This window comes from Epinephelus lanceolatus, chromosome 19 (genome assembly GCF_041903045.1).
Source record: "Epinephelus lanceolatus isolate andai-2023 chromosome 19, ASM4190304v1, whole genome shotgun sequence".
NCBI lineage: Eukaryota > Metazoa > Chordata > Actinopteri > Perciformes > Serranidae > Epinephelus > Epinephelus lanceolatus.
The window spans coordinates 39,794,387-39,813,954 of record NC_135752.1 but is presented as its reverse complement, the minus strand read 5'-3'; the positions used below and the strand labels follow the sequence as shown (position 1 = coordinate 39,813,954).

Sequence of the window (19,568 nt, the reverse complement as noted above, 5' to 3'; positions counted from 1 at the left end):
TTATATAACGAGTTCAGTTTTATTCATATTCACTCCCGTGACATGAGCTTCTGCTTCTTCAGCTTCTTCTGTGAAACCTGCAGGACAAAACTCAGGGTTAGAAATGCGCCCGTCAAACAGGAAGTCAGCGTGTGTTAAAGGTCAGCTGCTCAGGTTGTAACAGTTTGTTTTCATGGTTCATCCAAAGGTGTCCTAAGATGTCATCACTGCAGCCATGCTGTATCACAGGGTGTGTGTGTGTGTGTGTGTGTGTGTGTGTGTGTGTGTGTGTGTACCTTCTTCTTCTGGGCCACTTCCTCCTCTGGTTTGGGGACGATCTGCTCCTTCTCAGTCAGGATCATCTCGATGTGGCAGGGGGAGCTCATGTAGGGGTTGATGCGGCCGTGGGCGCGGTAGGTGCGCCTCCTCATCTTGGGGGCCTTGTTGACCTGGATGTGCTCGATGACCAGAGAGTCCACGTCCAGACCCTGAGACCAGAACAGACCGGGAGACGGGTCAGAGACACCTGAACATGTCAGTCACTCAGTACACAGCTACAGTGATGAAACAACACCAGCATCAGATGGACTGTATTCGTAATTCATCAGTCAGTGAGAATGTGTGTGTGTGTGTGTGTGTGTGTGTGTGTGTGTGTGTGGGCGGGGCATAAGCACATACAGCCAGCAGCAGCAGCGACCCACCGTCTGACACCGGCACACTGTGAGAAACAGGGCTCTGTGGGGACGGAGCACCTGCTGCAGCAAGCCAACACGCCGTCTGTGGTCATTTTGACTTCACTACAAGCTGATCGGCTGTTGAAACAGGTGATGTGCTTTAAAACCAGCTGCCGCCCATTTGACCAGCTGAGTGTCAGGTGACGCCATCAGTTGGCTTGAGTTGAGCTCAGACCGGCCAGTTCACACCACTGACACTTTTCTCTGACGTTCTAAAACAGTTTCAAATCTTGGGTCTGAGCTGGGCTTGAACACAGAGACCACCGTCAGTCCTTCAGTGTCTCGTCCTCTGAACGCCACAGGATGGAGACCGCCATCATCTCACATCCTGTCTGCTGTTCACCTCACTTTGTTCTTTAACAGTCAGTCAGGTTATATTTACTGTTCATCACCTGTATGCAGTGTTACTGCCTCTGAATCTAAACGAGTGTGAGACTTGTTCGTCAGTGACAACGCTCTGACAACTGTTGTTCACTTGACAGTTAACTGTGACTCTTGCTAGCGTGACGTTAGCTTTCTGGCTAACAGCTGGGCAGAAAGTCACATCTAAAGTTCGTCCTATTTACTGGAGCAGTGCGTAACATTTCCACTGCAGAAGAATCCTGTGAGGTGACAGATTGTTCCAGGTGTTACTTAAACCCTCAGGTATTACCATGGAAACTTGACTTGTCAATAAAACGTCACATTTTGACTGCGAAACACATGAAAATCTAAATTAATCATCTTAATGTTTTTACTTTGAAAGTGACCAGTGTGAGCAAGATGGTGCCCAACACGAGGTGTTCAGGATCAGGAACTGATGTGTAATGGTTCACGCCTCCATGTCGGCCATCAATTCTGATCCTGAACACCTCGTGTCCTTTCGCTTCATGAGACCTTCCTGATGACGTGAGCTCGACATTGTGTTTCTCTCAGTGCCGCCCTAAACACCTTGAGCACTCGTCTTGACAAACTCCTTCAGCCAAGCAGCAGAACAAAACAACGGGAACATTTTTGTCACCAACGCAGCCAGATGTTCAAACTTGTGACAAATCCAGTCTGAAGAACAGTGAAACAACCTTTTCCTCAAAGAAACTCAGTGAGGTCGTTTTAGCAAAATATTACACATATAAAAATGATTTGTCTCAGAGGACGCTCCAATATGTTTTTAAAAGATACTGATTTTAAAAAACTTAAGTCAAAAACTATAAATCAGATTCACACATTTAATTTCTGGACTGTTTGAAACAGCAGTGAGTCCAGACTGACCTCACCTGTCACACTCAGTGTGTGTTCAGCAGAACTGTGTCACCTTCACTGCCGTCAGACACAGTATGAAATCTAACAACTAAACATTTGTGTATTGGTTATAAACACTGACGCAGGACGACACGAGCGTCACGTTCCTGACATTAAGTGTGACTCAGTGACGATCAGATCGCTCAGATTCAACGTTTTATTTTCATGGTTAATACAAAGGTGTCCTAAATGGTCATCACTGCGATCTGCATCACCTGAGTCACATGATCCAAATACAGGAAGTCCTTCGCTCTGCTGCTGCACGACCACACTTTGTTTTAGTCAGACCTCACAACCCTGCTTCATTATATCTGAACTGTCCCTTTAAGCTGTAACTGGAGGTGATGTAACAGGTGCAGACATCCGGCGTCTCAGCATCATGCAGAAACAGAGCTACATGAAGTCATGTGGAGCGTACCTTGAGCTCAGCGTTGCTCTCAGCGTTCTTGAGCATGTGCAGGAGGAACTCAGCACTCTTCTTGGGCCAGCGTCCCTGAGTCCAGCCGAACTGTTTGGCCTGTAAACAACAACAACAACAACAACAACAACAACAAGTCAGAAGAGGTGTTTCTCCCTCCAGATAAACTCCACTGAGTTCATGCATCAAAGCTGCTCAGATCAAAAGATTAGTTTCATCTTGAATCCAAAGGTGTCCTAAAATGGTCATCACGGCAGCTCTAAACACCAACGTGTGGCTCTGTGGTCACAGCTCACCTGGGCGCACCGTCCGACGCCTCCGTTGTAGCGACGGAAAGGGACACACTGGTGCTTGACGATGACGTCCCTCAGGTACTTGTTAGCCTTGCGGATGTGCATGCCCTTGATGGCCTGGGCTGTCTCACGGGTGTTCTGGTGACAAAAACAAGCACACACAAACCATCAGCACCCAGATAATAGTAGAGACACCTGAGACCCAAGTACTGCTCAAAGGTTCAAGGAAAACCTTTTAAAAACCGTATTTTGATGCGAAGATGCAAAATGACACGCAGCTCAAACTGTTCCACATGATGCATAATATGTCAGTGCACGTGAACAGGAACATTAGTGGAACAGTAATTTTCATTTGTGACGTTAACAGTTTAGTAGGAATTAGGGTTGACATGGTATGAGACTTTCATGGTTCGATAACCATCTCAAAATCTGTTTGATGGTGTCACAGTATTATTATCATTCAGAATTTAAACAAAAGGGTCATTTTTGATTAAACTTTTTATTCTTGTATTTGAAACTTGAAACAGTTTTTCTGACGAGTTGCATTTTCCCCCGGATCAGATACGCAAATGTACACAGTGCAATAACTGTCAATTTTAATTCCACAGTACTTCCAGTAATTAGCCAGACCCTTATTTCCTAAAGGTGCGGACACACCAAACCGACATCAAAGAACTAGTGGCGAAGAAAGCCAACTGTTGCGTCGTCTACGTCGCCTCACGTCGCCCTGTGTCAGTTGCATTTGAACACACTACACGGACTACATCCGACGGCCAAGTAGCACGTACGTTCTGCGCCTGCGTGAGAGAGAGCAGAGTGAGAGAGTGGTACATCCTGTCAGCCGAGGGGTTTCCTATCTGTGCAGCCGAGCACCGCAGCACCTCCACGGACTATTACATCCAGACGGTCCCGGTGTTTCCTCCTCAGGCTCCACTTCACTCAGCTGCCCGATAAACCCGCTGCTTCTTCCCACTTTAACCTGAATAACAAACCAGGGCTCGGTGCTCCGGTTGGATCCAAACGGAGAGCCGGGGCTAGCTCAGAGACTAGCGGAGGCTAACTGGCTGTGCTTCCCTCCGGTCATGCTGCGGCTAACGCTCCGCTAGCCGCTCCCAGCTAGCTCCGGTTTGTTATTCAGGTTAAAGTGTGAAGAAGCAGCGGGTCTGTGGGGCAGCTGAGTGAAGTGGAGCCTGAGGAGGAAGCACCGGTTAGCCCCGGTTTCACTACAGGCAGATTCACTCGCTACAGGGGCGAGGAAATAAAACCTGAACAGCCAATCAGAGTGATCTCTCTCACCGACAAGCTCCGCCGCAGATTCAACATGCTCAATCGGCTGAAAAGATGCCGACGCCAAAGTGCTGATGGACACCGCAAAAACTAGGGCGACAGACGCTCACTGACGGCCCGACTTTGGCCGACGGCCGACCGTCGGCTTGGTGTGTCAGGGCCTTAAAGGACACTGCATCAATGGATTTCAGCACCACAGTTAAAGAGTCTCCATCAGATCACTCATTTAAGTTAAGAAACGACTTGTTGTGAACACTGAGACATTATTCACCTGTAACATGTGACAGTAAGGTTTGTCTGTAACAGTATTATATGATGTGTCTGTTGCTGTAATATAATGTTTCAACTTGTTTTACACGATGTATTTTACTATATTTTTATTTTTCCAGAATGCTTTTAGCAGCTGGCAAAGGGAGTGCCGACGAAAACTTGCCTTTCAGCTCATTCTGGTGCATTTACATTTGTTAAAATGTCCTTTAATGCACACTGTACCTATTCTTATCAACCCTTATAAATATACTGCTTTCTCTGATTAAGGGCAAAAACTGAATATTTGGAGCGTGTAAATGTGGTCAGTGTCTTCAGATGTGAGAGGGCTTCACATGTTGATCTTTAAGTGTCACCAAAGTCTTCAAGTGTTAAAGTTTCTGACACTAACCTGAGCTGCAGTATGAAGCATCATAATTATAAAGACATGATTCTATCAGAGCAGCTGGTGCATTAATCTCCAGCCACATACGCTGGTCTGTTAGTGACACATGTGACAGTTTAATTCAGACTTCTTACCTTGAAGTGAACCCGGAGGTTGGAGCCCCTCGACTTGCATGCTGCAAACACAACACAGACCTCATTAATCTCAGATCCTTTAGATATAAATATATATATTGAATATATTGAATCAATGCAGCAGCTCAGATCTTTCTGAGTTATTTTCATGTGTAATCCAAAGGTGTCCTAAGAAGTCATCACAGCCGCCATGTTGTTCAACACCCAAACATTTCCATATTACTCACATTTAGTCGGGTTCTCGGGGTCGAGAGAGTAGCGGACCATTTTCAGATATCTGTGAAATCAGAAACACATTAAATTAATATAAAGTCAGTGACTTAAACCCCCCTCATGACTGCTGTTAGCATTAGCTCATGCTAGCTTCAGGTTCGGCTCTGATAACAGCCATTAATACTCCGATAATTACGACAAACTTCAGGTAACGCTATAAAACACACACGACACATGTTCTGTGGAGAAATGAGCGTTTTAACTCTGCAGTTTGGTGCAGTTATATTAACACACACAACCAACATGGCGGACCGCTTCAGTCACAGCGACCAAACCGGCATCCTCACTAACATTAGATTAACACAGAATTCCCGCCTCCAAACTCAGAAATCTAACTTCATCTGAAGTGTTTAAGGTTTGTTAATAAAGCGCAGCGAGTTATAAAAGCAGGATGGTGAAGTTTTAATTAAGATTTAAAGCAGATTGTTGTCTTCATATGCGGGACTGGTCTCCTACCTCTGAGGCCGCGGAAGGAAGAGGAAGAGCCGGGGCCAGAGCTCCTCTTCTTCTGCCTCTGCACAGGTTTACCGCCCCCTGCCGGTCAGGAGGAGGAGCTACATGAGTGCGTCACTGCGGTGATGCTGTGATCACACAGCAGGTGGCGCTGTTTCTACTTTTTGTTATTTTTTTAATATACTATGCTATACTTGTTCTTTTAAAATTTAATACATTTATCTATTTATTTTACTAAAACTATGCTGTACTAGTTTATTTATTTATTTATTTATTTTTACGAACAGCAGAATAAATGAAAATGTAAACATATATAATTCATACGAATAATACCTACATTTTTTCCTTCTTTTTTTCTACATTTACATGTATTTATTTATTTTATGATTAATTTTATTATTTATCATTGTATTTATTCGATTTTTTTATTTATTTTTTTTATCTATTTTATTATTTTTTATTTTTTAATGTAATGTCAACATGTAAACATTGTCCCACATTTTATTTAAGTTATTGATGTTATTTGTTATTGTTTATTTAAAAAATAATGAACAAATATAATAAGTCTGATAATATAATGAATGAATATTTGCTTCATATTCAAATAAAACATTATTACAACAGTTTCATTTAAATCCAGGTGTGTGCAGTGTGTGTCCATTATACTGTTGTGACACAGTGTTGATTCACAGAGTGACTGCAGGTGAACTGAGGACCTGACTGAAGCCTGAAGATGTCTCTAGTAATCTGTGTTAACAATATACAGTCTGTGCAGACTGATCTGTTAAACTACTGTTGCTGCAGTTAATATACAAGAAACAAACACACTTAAAGAGGCTTTATATTTAGATGATTAATAATTCATTATGTGTTTATATTAGAACTAAAAATCAATCAACAGAACATTAATTTCAAGACATTTTTAAAGCCAAAGCACCAAAAACTCTCCTGTTTTAACTTTTATAAATGTCTCAGGTTTTTTCTTTTTCCTGTTTTGATGGTTGGACAAACTTAGAAAATCCTAACAAAGTTCAGTGTTTTCTGACATTTTATAGGCTGTAAAATTAAAACTATCCTGGCAGGAAACACTGTGATATCTCAGTGGAAAAAAAAAAAATAATAAAAAAAATAAAATAAAATAAATAAATAAAATTAATGTTACATAGCACTATCCTGGCAGGAAACACAGTGTTACCTCAGTGAAAAAAAAAGAAATAAAATAAAATAATTTTGTCATGGCACTATCCTGGCAGGAAACACAGCCATATCTCTGTAAAATAAATAAATAAAAAAAAATATTATTATTATTTTATTTTTTTTAAATGAATGTTTCATAGCACTGTCGTGGCAGGAGACACAGCAATATCACTGTAAAATAAAAATAAAAAATTAAAATAAAAAAAATATAGCACTGTCCTGGCAGGAGACACAGTGATATCACCGTTAGAAAAAAAATAAATAAAAAATTAAAATAAAATAAATAAAAATAAAATAATTTTTTTCGTGGCACTATCCTGGCAGGAAACACAGTGTTACCTCAGTGAAAAAAAAAAGAAATAAAATAAAATAATTTTGTCATGGCACTATCCTGGCAGGAAACACAGCCATATCTCCGTAAAAAAAAAAAAAAAAAAATTATTATTATTTAATTTTTTTTTTAAATGAATGTTACATAGCACTGTCCTGGCAGGAGACACAGTGATATCACCGTAAAATAAAAATAAAAAATTAAAATAAAATAAATTTAAAATAAAATAAATTTGTCGTGGCACTATGCTGGCAGGAAACACAGCCGAATCACCATATACAAAAAAAGGAAAAAAAAATTAAAATAAATGTTTCATAACATTATCCTGGCAGGAGACACAGTGATAGCACCGTAAAAAATAAATAAATAAAATAATACAAAGTTTCCGTGGCACTGTCCTGGCATCGATGTTGTAAAAAAACAAACAAAAGAAAAACAAAAACCAAAAAACCCCAACTCTCTTCATGGCACTATCCTGGCAGGAAACGCAGCGATGTCTACATATAAAAACAACCACTTGTGTTGTTGGTGTTGACCAGCGGTCTGCAGCTTGGCAGGTGTCTCTCCTCGCTGTCACACCGTCCTCCATCACCTCCACCTCCTGATGACAGTCACTTTAGAAACATTGATGTATGAAACGTATGAAACGTACCTGTGTTTTACAGAGACGTATAGTGGCAACATTTCCATGTGTTCAGATGCACTTTGTAAAATAAAGACAGCAGAGTTCAGTGGTACTAAAGCCAGTTATTGGTTTATTTGGTATTTCATGTTGTCCTGTGAGATGTTGGAACCAGCTACATATAAAACCCCATGTGCACTCTCACAGTGAGTCATGCACAACATTGCACTGTAAATAAAGTCAAAGCTCAAAGAGTGGCGACACCTCGCGTCAACATACAAAAATAAAGATATTATTTACATCGGACAAAAAAAATCCCCTCGACACAGTTCAGTGAAAAAAACATCCAGAAATGAATCTGAAGAGACGGGGTGAGGTGAAGCTAACACCTGATGCTCTTTGCCTTCTCGTCCTTCTATGTACAGTTGATAGACCTGCGGGACGCTGTGGATAAATATCTGATCTCATCTCCACTCAGCTCCCACATCCTTGGCATTAAAGTTCATCTCATGCTCCACCAAACTTCTTCACAGAGAAGTGATTTTCTGCTGCAGGAACATCGCACCTCTCTCCTGTTATAATGGAGCTGGAGCTGTGTCACTTTGCATCTGGTTAGCTTAGCTCGGCTAAACAGCAGCTGTCTGTCTATGTTATTGTTTTATGTTTAATTTAGTTTAAATGTCCCCATTTTCTGTCTTTATGCTAAACTAAGCTAACCAGCTGCTGGCTGAAGAAAGTCACAAAACTCCCTTCAAAAAACTGGGATTTTAATTTTCCTCATTCTGTCTCAACATTACATATTGATACTGAAATGTCATTTTAACTCATTCACATTTGTCATTGTTTTATGTTTAATTCAGTTACACAGTCCCCCTGGGTCCAGTCTACATGCTAAGCTAAACTAAGCTAACCAGCTGCTGGCTGAAGAAAGTCACAAAACTCCCTTCAAAAATCTGTGATTTTAATTTTCCCCACTGTGTCTGGACATTACATATTGATACTGAACACTCATCTTAACTCATTCATATTTGTTATTGCTTTATGTTTAATTCGGCTAAACTTTCTCTGTTTCATGTCTTTATGCTAAGCTAACCAGCTGCTGGATGAAGAAATAGCAATACTCCCTTCAAAAATCTGCAATTTTAATTTTCCTCGCTGTCTCTGGACATTACACGATGATACTGAAATGTCATTTTAACTTATACATATTTGTTATTGTTTTATGTTTAATTGGGCTACAATTTGCCCTGGTTACAGTCTATATGCTAAGCCAAGCTAACCAGCTGCTGGCTGAAGAAAGTCACATATCTCCCTTTAAAAATGTGTGATTTTAATTTTCCTCGCTGTGTCTTCACATTAAACAATGACACTTAATCATCATTTTAACTTATTTATATTTGTTTACATTTCATGTTTAATTTGGCTACAGTTTCCCTCTGTTTACAGTCATTATGCTAAGCTAAGCTAATCACCTGCTGGCTGTAGCCTCATATTGACTGTACAGATGTGAAACTTAGAATCCCTTAAGCCAGTCACACTGTCTCTGGACATTACATATTGATACTGAAACCTTATCTTATTTATATGTGTCACATTTTGTGTTTAATTCGGCTAAAGTTTCCCTCTGTTTCCAGTCTTTATGCTAAGCTAAGCTAACCAGCTACTGGCTGTAGCTTCATATATAGCATGCAGACATTGGAGTGGTGTCTATCTGAACAGCTGGGATTTAAACCTCTCAATAAATCTGAAATCACAGCTAAGCTCCCGACACAGCCCCACCTCCAAACCTGAAATGTAGGCCCAGAGAAATATTTACACATCGTTGCAGTTCCTCTTCTTGCACTGAAATTCAACACATTTTCATGCTGTCACACTTTACACAAAGAGCCGGGGTCACACATTTAAACATACTGCAGATTATTTCAGTCCAGTAAAAAGCTCCGAGGTGACACTTGGCAGAAATCTGGCCCACGATTAAACAAGTTTCTCAGCGTTAAAAACAAGTTTGTACTTTTGCTTCATCGTGTAGAAATGATTCAAAGAGTCTTTTCAGAGTTCAAAATAAAAAATCATCTTATTGTCCAGAGACTGAGAGACGTGTGAACCATGGTGGGTCAGTAAAGGGACGAGGCCTCGCTGATGCTACAGTTTGTGCTCCTTAAATACTGTTCGATGTCCACGTGATGACACATCAGAGACACAGCCGAACAACCTGCAACATGAGAAGACATATTAAATTAATATACGAAGAAATTAACAGCACACAAGGTATTACACATAATCAGTCCCGCTGGAGATATTCAGGATTTCTCACAAATAAAATGACTATAAGTATGTAATTTTACATTTTACATTGTGTTCATAACATGACAACGTCCAACCATGTTTCTTTGACTAAACTTAACCAACGTAACTTTACATTACGTACATAACGTGATGACATCCAACCATGCCTCTTTTCCTAAAACTAACATACATAACTTTACCATGTACGTAACTTTATGTTCAGTATGTTACGTTATAATGTCCAACTATTTTCCCTTCCAAAATCTAGCCTATGTAACTTTATGTAAAGTACATAACGTAACGTTTTTTGCCTAAACTTAACCCACAAAACTTTTCTTTCCTGAACGTAACCTAACTTTACTTTCGTAAACCTAACTAAAGTATCTTTATGTTATGTTATTTCATGTTAAGTCCATAATGTGACAACATTCAACCGTTTTTCTTTTCCTAAACCGAAACTACGTAACTTTGCATTCAGAACATAATTTTAAGTGCGTAACATGATGATGTCCAACCATGTTTCTTTTCCAAAACCTAACCTCTGTAACTTTATGTTAAGTACGTAACTTTACATTACGTACATAATGTGATGACATCCAACCATGTTTCTTTTCCTAAACGTAACCTTGGTAACTTTACTTTTATAAATCTAACCTATGAAACCTTTCTTTCTTAAACCTAAGTAATTTTACGTTAAATATTAGATTTTATGTTACGTACAAAACATGATCGTGTCCAACCAATTTTTCGTTTCCGAAACCTAACCTACATAACTTTATGTTAAGTATGTAACTTTATGTTAAGTCCATAATGTGATGAGGTCTCACCATTTTTCTTTTCTGAAACCTAACCTATGTAAATTTACATTAAGTATGTAACTTCACATTAAGTACATAACTTTGCGTAAAGTACATAACATGACGATGCCCAGCCGGGTTTCTTTGCCTAAATTTAACCTGTGTAACTTTTCCTTTCGAAACCGAACCTACGTCACTTTCTGTTAAGTACGTAACTATGTTATGTACGCAACGTGATAGCGTCCAACCATGTTGCTTGTCCTAAACTAAACTACGTAACTTTACATGAAGAACATAATTTTAAGTTAAGTACATAACATGACGATGCTCAACCATGTTCCTTTGCCTAAACTTAACCTATGTAACTTTTCTTTCCTAAACCTTACCAACGTAACTTTATGTTAAGTATGTATCTTACGTTACATACGTAACATGTTAACGTCCAATCATATTTCTTTTCCTACACCTAAGCTATGTAACTTTATGTTAAGTACATAACGTGATAATGTCCAAGCATGTTTCTTTTCCTAACTCTTAACAGACTGGCAGGAGCACTAACCTGTGAGCTGCTAATCCATTAGCTATCATATGTCTGTATGTATGGGGATACACTGCAGATGTAGGTTAAATTCTTGTCTCTGATTGGCTGCACCTGCTCTGATATCTCATGTGATTAATCATGTGGTCACTCAGAGCTGCTGTTAAATGTGTCTGCATGAACTTGTCTCAAATATTTTAGTCCTCAGCTGCGTGTTTGCTGAGATTTGTCGTTCTCGTATGAATGACAAATATTTAAAAAGTATAAATAACATTTCTGTTTCTTTGTTTATATTATTATTATTGCCATTGTTATAATTTGTTATTCAGTTATTCCTCTAAGATAAGTGTGGATTATACCACATGTTCATCTGGCAGCAGAGTAAAAAGTTAAAGTGTGAATGTGTTACAGAGTACGTACATGTGAGGCAGTGATCCAGCGTGCTGCCTTCAGGAGGTTCAGTTCAGTGTGGTGGGGGCATGAAGCAGGCTGACAGAGGGGGGGTGCACAGGTGGAGGTGGAGGCTCTGGTGAAACAGTGAGATGAGCCGGCCCCCCCTTGGATCACTTGAGACAGGGGCTGAGCACGGTGGGTGTCGGAGGGTAAACCAGAGCCACGTTGACCCGCTCCGAGCCGTTCTTTGGACAGATGATCTCGGTCAGACCGTCGGGCCTCGGCTGGCTCAGCAGCTCACCTGGAACACAACCACACCAACAGGTCATCAGGATGTTTTACCATCTCAGCATCAGTGAACATGAACACTTCACTCTGACTTAGTGCTGCAGAGTCACAGGAGGCCCAGCAGGGGGCGCAGAGTCCTTCTGTTTAAACAACAGGGGTTTGGCTTCACCACAAAAAATAATACAGAGCAAATAATGAAATAAAGTCTAAATAATTTTATATTTATACAAAATAAAAGTGTTTATTTCTGTGTAACATACAATAACTGTTCTCAGAACGGGAAGAAAGTTTAATTGAAACCATTGTGAAGATGATGTGTATTTTAATTTGTGGGGTAAATTTAAGGAAAAGTTTAAAGAATTCAAACAAAAAAAAAAATTAAAAAAGGAGTAGTGATAAGGACGGGTTGGCAGAATGAACGTGAGGTAATTTGTCTTATTATTTAGGTTATATCTAAATAATATATATAACATTTTTATTTCATTTTTTAATTTAATTTCTTTTCTTTTTCTTTTTTATTTTTTGTTGTGTGGGCACATCATTATCTCATACTAGAATCTGTTTGTTTCCCTGGGGGTGAAAAAAAAAGTGTATACAGGTTTTCTTAAATGTGAAACTAATAAACAAGGTGGGAAAATAAATAAATACAATTAAAAAAAATATATATATATATAAAATAAACAAATAAAATAATATATAATTGTTTGTATCATAATATATTTTACAGGAAAATGATTTAAAATTAATAGTAAAATATATGAGATTGTAAAGAATGAGTAGGGCGATATGACTATTTCCTGCTCATATTCAGAGACATGTAAATATTAAATAATATTTAATTATGTTATTTATTACTAATAATAAAATAAAATGCTGTTAGAAGGAGGAGGAGGTGTGTTTAGGAAAAAGCCTAACTTAATCTTGCTGTCTGTAAAAGACTGTGTGATATTTTTAGCTTCCTGTTTAACACTGTTTCTGTACGTGTGTCTGTTTCCACCGTGTCCCTGCTGAGGTCATGTTTCAATGGGAAAATTTCACATACACACATTCACCAACACACCCTGAGTAACTGTGCACACAGCCGGGAAACACGCTAACCCTTTCATAGAGCCACAGCTAACACAGTCTCCAGGACTTAGACACCCCCAAAATCAGGAAATAGGCAAAGAAAATCAGTGCAGACCATCACACCCAGGACGTACAGAGTTTCATCTTCTCCACACTGGGAGGCGCTGACGAGTGAACGTCAACAAACCAGACTGAGAAAGATCTGAGATCAATAAAGTTCAAATTCATAGTTAAACTTTAGTTAGTAGTTATTCAACTGTTAACACATAATGTAAACCTATAAATAGTTGATCATTTGGGTGTAAACCATCTATTTTTTTTTAATGATTAACATTTTATTAAGTTTTTGGGAGACATGAAAATACCAACAAACAGAGAGCAAGAAATAAATTACAAATAAGCAAATCTGTAAAGGCCCCTAAACACTGCAACACCCCTCTGCATCCAATCCCTCCAATAAAAGGAGCATTTACCGATTTGAATGTGATTATAAAGCTGCAACTAATGCTTGTGATAATTATTTAATAATCAATCGTGTGTTCAAGTGTTCACACACCTACACCATCATTTACACCATCTCAGACACAACTGGATCACACAGACTGAACACCGGACACACTGATCTACAGCCTCGGGATTATCCTGCGTTTAATACCTCCTTTTATCAGATCAATAATACCCTGAATTTGTTTATTATCTCTGCAGATTTACACAGATTCAGATGATGAAATCAAATGTTGTTGTGGCAGCTGTTTATGGTGACCTGCCATATTTTGGAGTAGATCAATGCAGAGACTCCAAAGTAATTCTTTTATAATCTCACTGTGATCCCAGATTAACAGGCCACATGCTCATTTATAATATCACAAGTCTAATTTGTTATCAGGTATATTCAATTTGTTTTGTTGTGTCAACAACAATAATAATAATAATAATGACATGTGACTAAAAACAAATGTATCAGGCCTTAATAATAACCTGAATTCAGTTTTTAATTTCCATACACCAAAGCACGTTAGCTACCTAGCTACATATTTTGTCAAAATTGGGTTAATACAATAATCCGACTTTTAGGCATCTGTTATAAAAATATTAAACATTTTAAAATATTATACAAAGAACATTTCAATGGAAAAAGACTAAAATAATCGCAAACAGCTAAAGCAAGAGAGCTAGCATACATCAAGATAGTGTGAGTTAGCCTCGGCTAGCCTTAGCTAAAGCTAAAGCTAAAGCTAAATTTACTTGGTGATTTTCCCTCGCTGTTAAATGTAACTGAACCATTTTATAAATCAACATCTGCAGATGTTTCTTACACATAACTAAATTAGGCTAAATCAAGTTTTAATAGATAAAAAACCTCCTGCTAAACAAGTTCTGCTACAAGCTAATACTTAGCACAGCATCAGTAACAGCCATACTAGCTTTGGCGTTATTTGTGTAATTTGGTGGTTAAACTACCTTTAAATATTACATTTATTAATTAATATTGATTTTAATGTAGCTGTTGAGTTAGTCATGGCTAGCCTTAATTTTCATCTGCTTATATACGTAACTAAACAATTTTAATAAAACATCTACAGTTGGTTTTACGACTAAATTAGACAAAATTAAGTTAAAAGTGAAAAGAAAACTCCTGCTAAACTAGTTCTGCTACAAGCTAACGTTACTAGCTAAGCATTCTGTTTTTTTAGCTTAGCTTTGATGGTGTGATCTGGTGGTTAAGATAAAGTCAAACATTTAAATTTATTCAACTGTAGATTAATATTGATTTTAATATGAGTATTGTTAGATGCATTGACAGGCAGCTGAACAGAGTTATGTATAATCCCTATGAATTATAGGCCGTAATTCAGATTTTGTAGATTCTGTTTTATCCAGTGCAGTTTCTGTATTTAATATTTTATGTAGGTTTCACAGCAGTAAAAACTTTTTATTAATACATTATTAGCCTATCAGAGCCAAAAGGAGCCTGCGAGTAATGAATTCTGCATAGTGGGTTTTCTTCTTTTCTTTTTTGTTTGTAATGTGACAGATGATAGAAAACATTCTTGGCTTAATATGACTTAAATACATATGATTGCACATTGTCTTGTTCAGTAGAACCAAGGCTGTTTGAATGTGAAGGAACACTTGATGTGAATAAAGGTTTATGATGGATTATATCACCTACATGTGGAATAGTTGATGTTTGGCCCATCCATTCACTCCAATGGCAACATTAACGTTTTTTGGCAATTTACTGAAATGACAACGTTAAGATTTTTTTGGGAGGTCAGTCCCAATGGGCAGGTGACACCCAAACCTGATGCCTCATTTTGTTCGTAGAGACCAGGACTACTGATACGTTGACTTATCAGTGTGATACACAGCACATAAATACTTAAAACAGGTCAAAGAGTTGGACGTACTGCGCCTCTGTACACACTTAGAAGTGACGTCATCTGTTATTATCCTCTGAATAAAGACATTACTAAAGCCTTATCATCCTGTCGCTGTCATGTGACTCAGACAGGTGTTGCACAGGTCAAGAACCTGCTGTGAGAAATGTCTGACTGTTTGCTCTCTGCTAAACCAACAAGATAAGAAGCAGGTTTGTTTCAGGTGGGATAAATAAAGGCTCTCTTTCAGTCTGCAGCAGCTCTTAAACCATCAGGATTATGGATCCTCGCTGTTCTCTCTGCACGTCTGAGGTCTGTCTGTCACTGCATTACCTCAGGCTGATGATCAGCTCGTGCATCTTTAGAGGAGAACTTTTTGTGTCTAATATTTTCACCTGGGTGACTTTTTTCAGCCCTGAATAAGTACATGTAGGGATGTTTATTTTTACAATAGAATTTATAAGAAACTAATACTTTTACTTAAAAGTACAGAGTGACTTTTTTGACAACATTATGAAAGGATCCCTACAGAGATAGAGCTTTGTGTTAAAGAGTAAGATCCTTTTTGTTTAACCAGAAACAGCCCTGAAATCACCGTCACCAAACCCACCAGACTCCATAATGTCAGTGACAAAAACCTTTCATTGACGGTGTGAACGCGCCCTGAGTGGTTACGTTGCAGCCTGGTTCACTGATTTCTTGCTCAAATCTGGATCAATTTAAAAACTATTATTCTCATTAGTCACAAAGACACAAAAACATCAAATATGGTTCAGGTTGAAAAATACCAAAGTTGCCCTTTAAAGTATCTTTTGGCTCCAAATCTCTTGGACATCTTGATAAAAAGAAGATCAGCTTGTAAGAACTAAAAGAGTTTTAGATTAACTTTAAAGCCATAAAGAGCTGAGTTATGGTGCACATGTAACACTTAAAAGAGCACACTGACCATCTGAAATAAAGCAGGGTTTAAAATTGAAAGTTACAGAGTGTACCTTTAAGATTCTGAACGCAGCACTTTAAATTTTTACTTCCTATCAGAGTATTTTTAGACTGTTGTGAAATATGTGAATATTTCTTCCCCTGCTGGAAATCAGATGTGTTTTTCATTAGTGGAAGCAGCTGAGGGCTCAAACATCCAGCTGTGTGTCCTGAATTAGGTCAAAGCCTGATAACTCCTCCTCCTCCTCCTCCTCCTCCTCACGGTGACTGAAAGGAGTCGCACAGTAACCCACAATAACCTGACATCAGGAAGCAGGAATGTCCCCCCCCGTCCAGCACCATCAGCAGGTAGAGGAATCATTTACATTCCTGCTCCGCCGGCTCATTTCCCCGCCAACTAAAGGTCGTTCACACACGGCCATAAAAGGAAGCGACTCCTCTCTGGGAGCGGGAGAAGTTTTCCTGTCTCCAGGAAACTCTCGCTGAGCGTTCAGGCTCCGCTGCTCACAAACTGTTTCCAAACACAGCTCAGACATCCGACTTCACTTCCTGTTCTATTGTGAGCCTCAAATATGTGAACTGAGGAGGAACTGAGGGACTTTGAGGATTTCTGGGCACGAGCCAAGCGGGCTAGTAGGCTAACACGTATCCTGCTAGAGAAGCCATTAATCAACGAGTCAATAAACAGAACGTTGCAGCTGAGGGCAGAAATCTGGAGAAGGCAAAAAAAGAAACGTCAAAATCTGAAAGTGCCCCCCTCCTCCTGCAGCTCTTTCCTCTCTGTCCTAAGCCCCTCCCACCAGACGACCTTGGGCATGTGCACGGGTTTCATACAGTAACTCAGTGTTTCCATACAGTGATTTATTTGATCTTATTTCATTGGCTCAGCGCTTCCTCACCCTGCTCTCCCTATCTCTGTCTGTTTATCTGATCGCACCCCACGATCCCTCCGCTTTGCTCCCCGCCACTGTGGACTGTTTCCCCAGGAGGAGAGCGGCCAGCAGCTCTGGAGACAGAGCTTTGGTTGCTACAGCTGCTTCAATTTGGCTGGTACGCCTCCCCCAGCTCCAGGTGTCACAGCAGGCTGGTGGCCAGAAGCAGGGCTGTGTCTAACCTGTGTAAAGGCAGCAACAGAAAGTTTGCTGATCTGGTGGGAATCTGAGCTGTCCGTTCCCCCAAAGCTGGGGTCTGCATTTGCTGGATTTGGGTCGCTGCAGCGGCTAACAGTCTGTGGAGCTGCTGCCTGCTCTCCGTCCAGTGAGGTGGTCTATAGCGATCTTTGAGGCTCTAGCTAACGTTAGCTACATAAACACGAACTTAAAGCTGCAGCCATGAGCCTTTCACTCTGGTCAGCAGAAGGCTAAACTATTAGCAACATTTTGGAGCCTATCCCAGCTGACATTGGGCGAGAGGCAGGGTTCACCCTGGACAGGTCATCAGACTATCAGTGACGTACTCCGAGGGAAGCCGCGGCTGGTCAGTCCTTCGGTGATTCTCTCGTAAGTCGGCCCGTTCTTCACCGTCCCCGTCATCTGACGGTTAATGGCCTCTTCGTTTGCGAGGACAAGGAGGGCGCGCAATTCCTTGTCTCCCCAGTTGCTCATCTTTACAGTGTCTGTCAGGTTTGTGTTTCCCTCTTGCTACTAGCTGCTCGCTAATTCCTGCTATCAGCTGTTTCCTGTTTATTCACCGCCAGTGGCTCGCACGTGCAGCGTCATCAACAGCTCCTCCCACAAGTCATCAACAGCCCCTCCCGTTGCAGAAGGCATCCTCTGTCTGTTTAAACCAAAAGGTTCCGCCAATATGTCTACCCTATGAGGCGGAAAATTGGGCACCTCGGATCAACTCGCCAATCCGGCTCCGTGTGTCTAAACGCTCACAGCTTGCCGGCAAAACGGCCCAACATTTGCGGAAAATCTGGCAGTGTAAAAGGGAATTTAGAGACAGACAACCATTCATGTGGGAGGAGGAAGCTGGAGCACCTGGAGGAAACCCACGCTGACACAGGGAGAACATGCAAACTCCACACAGAGGGGCTCCCCCACTCTGGGTTTGAACCAGTAACCCTTTTGCTGTGAGGCGACAGTGCTAACCACTGCACCACCGTGCCGTATGCAATCATTATAATACAATAATGAGCATTGGGACACAGCACGCTGTACAGTTCTGTGTGTGTAATTATATGTTGTGAATAGTTTTGGAATCTTTATCATGAGTCCTTTAAAAGTTTAGAAATTTTTCCATGAAAACGTGTCGGGACTCTGTGGAGAAAATAATCAGCTGCAGCCTTCGATTCTTCATCTATCAAAGATTATATTTCCACTTCATGTCAACAACAGCGCTGATCAAACTTCAAGCACCACCTGATGAATCTGTCTGTTTAACAACACTTATTAGACGAGATCTGCCAACCTAATTCTGATTCCTGCCGTCCGTAATCACATAACTGTTCCTAATACGTAATAAAGCAAAGTAGCACGCTGCATGAAAACACAGAGAGTTCAGATTAACGACACAGAGACCGACAGTTATGAAAGTCCTGCTGTTTCACCAGTGAACCAGATTAAGGCCACAATCAGACCATCACACACACACACACACACATTCCTGATGGATGACTTTGTAACACGAGCGCTGTGTTTGTGTTTACCTCGAGGTCAACTGGACACAAGATAAAATACTCTGCGCCATAACAACTTTCCTGAGTTGTAAAATCCTGTCAGAGTTTTACAAACCTCTGCAGTGTCTTTAAAACTGTGACTGAACTTCCTGGATCATATTTCATCGTCTCACCTGTAACCTGAAACAGCATGTACACTGTAAAAAGTTCCACTACAGCACAATATTCTTTAACCCTCTGAGACCCACCATGGACACACTGTTGTCCTTTTTAAAGGGGGACGGGGACCTTTAGGAGGAGACAGCAGGTCAACAGTAGATGCCACGTGGAAGTGTACGGCCTTGATCACACTGCACTGCTTATTTTACTGAATGCCAGTCGTAGAAAAATGCTTGCTGCACCTTTTTATTGTTGCCAGGCAACCACCTCATAACCTCCTTACCTGGTTGAGGGTGAGAGGCTGTCAGCAGATAAACAGAGATCTGTGTGGGTACATGAGACCCTAAAAAAGAGGCTGGATCATGGGGAGTACCATCAGTTGGTCCAGGAGCTTCTCCTCCAAAACGCCAGGCTCCTAGAGCGCAGAAACACGCAGCATGTAGCAACG

At 40.2% G+C, this 19,568-nt stretch overlaps 2 protein-coding genes and 4 non-coding genes across 6 annotated transcripts in view; all 6 read right to left on the bottom strand.

The window, feature by feature from the left end:
* rpl17 (ribosomal protein L17) lies at positions 1-5,571 on the bottom strand. The gene is made up of 7 exons (XM_033646169.2): positions 5,505-5,571; positions 5,003-5,052; positions 4,776-4,816; positions 2,706-2,840; positions 2,410-2,508; positions 276-467; positions 1-77 (listed from the first exon to the last, which is right to left on the bottom strand). The coding sequence occupies exons 2-7, from the start codon at positions 5,040-5,042 to the stop codon at positions 30-32; spliced, it is 555 nt and encodes a 184-aa protein (XP_033502060.1). The 5' UTR covers positions 5,043-5,052; positions 5,505-5,571; the 3' UTR covers positions 1-29.
* On the bottom strand, positions 145-212 carry LOC117270248 (small nucleolar RNA SNORD58). The gene has a single exon (XR_004502786.1). It is a non-coding gene; the product is annotated as a small nucleolar RNA SNORD58 (small nucleolar RNA).
* LOC117270252 (small nucleolar RNA SNORD58) lies at positions 2,130-2,196 on the bottom strand. The gene has a single exon (XR_004502789.1). It is a non-coding gene; the product is annotated as a small nucleolar RNA SNORD58 (small nucleolar RNA).
* Positions 2,600-2,666, bottom strand: LOC117270251 (small nucleolar RNA SNORD58). The gene has a single exon (XR_004502788.1). It is a non-coding gene; the product is annotated as a small nucleolar RNA SNORD58 (small nucleolar RNA).
* On the bottom strand, positions 4,896-4,963 carry LOC117270249 (small nucleolar RNA SNORD58). The gene has a single exon (XR_004502787.1). It is a non-coding gene; the product is annotated as a small nucleolar RNA SNORD58 (small nucleolar RNA).
* A 2,962-nt stretch (positions 5,572-8,533) lies between the features above and the next one.
* mfhas1 (multifunctional ROCO family signaling regulator 1) overlaps positions 8,534-19,568 on the bottom strand; it is a 34,795-nt gene continuing 23,760 nt past the window's right edge. Inside the window, exons 2-3 of the mRNA XM_033647077.2 lie at positions 11,693-11,966; positions 8,534-9,863 (exon numbers count right to left, since the gene is read on the bottom strand). Of these exons, the coding sequence (XP_033502968.2) occupies positions 11,836-11,966 (131 nt within the window). The 3' untranslated portion in view covers positions 8,534-9,863; positions 11,693-11,835. The remainder of the gene's footprint in view (positions 9,864-11,692; positions 11,967-19,568) is intronic.

Bases quoted from the DNA above. Each gene is read 5' to 3' on its own strand.
- rpl17 (XM_033646169.2), bottom strand. From the start codon at position 5,042: ATGGTCCGCTACTCTCTCGACCCCGAGAACCCGACTAAAT. The intron at 468-2,409 runs GTACGCTCCACA...TTCTGGTCTCAG, and splicing joins AGAGCAACGCTGAGCTCAAG to GGTCTGGACGTGGACTCTCT. The intron at 78-275 runs GTACACACACAC...TTTGTCCTGCAG, and splicing joins AAGTGGCCCAGAAGAAGAAG to GTTTCACAGAAGAAGCTGAA.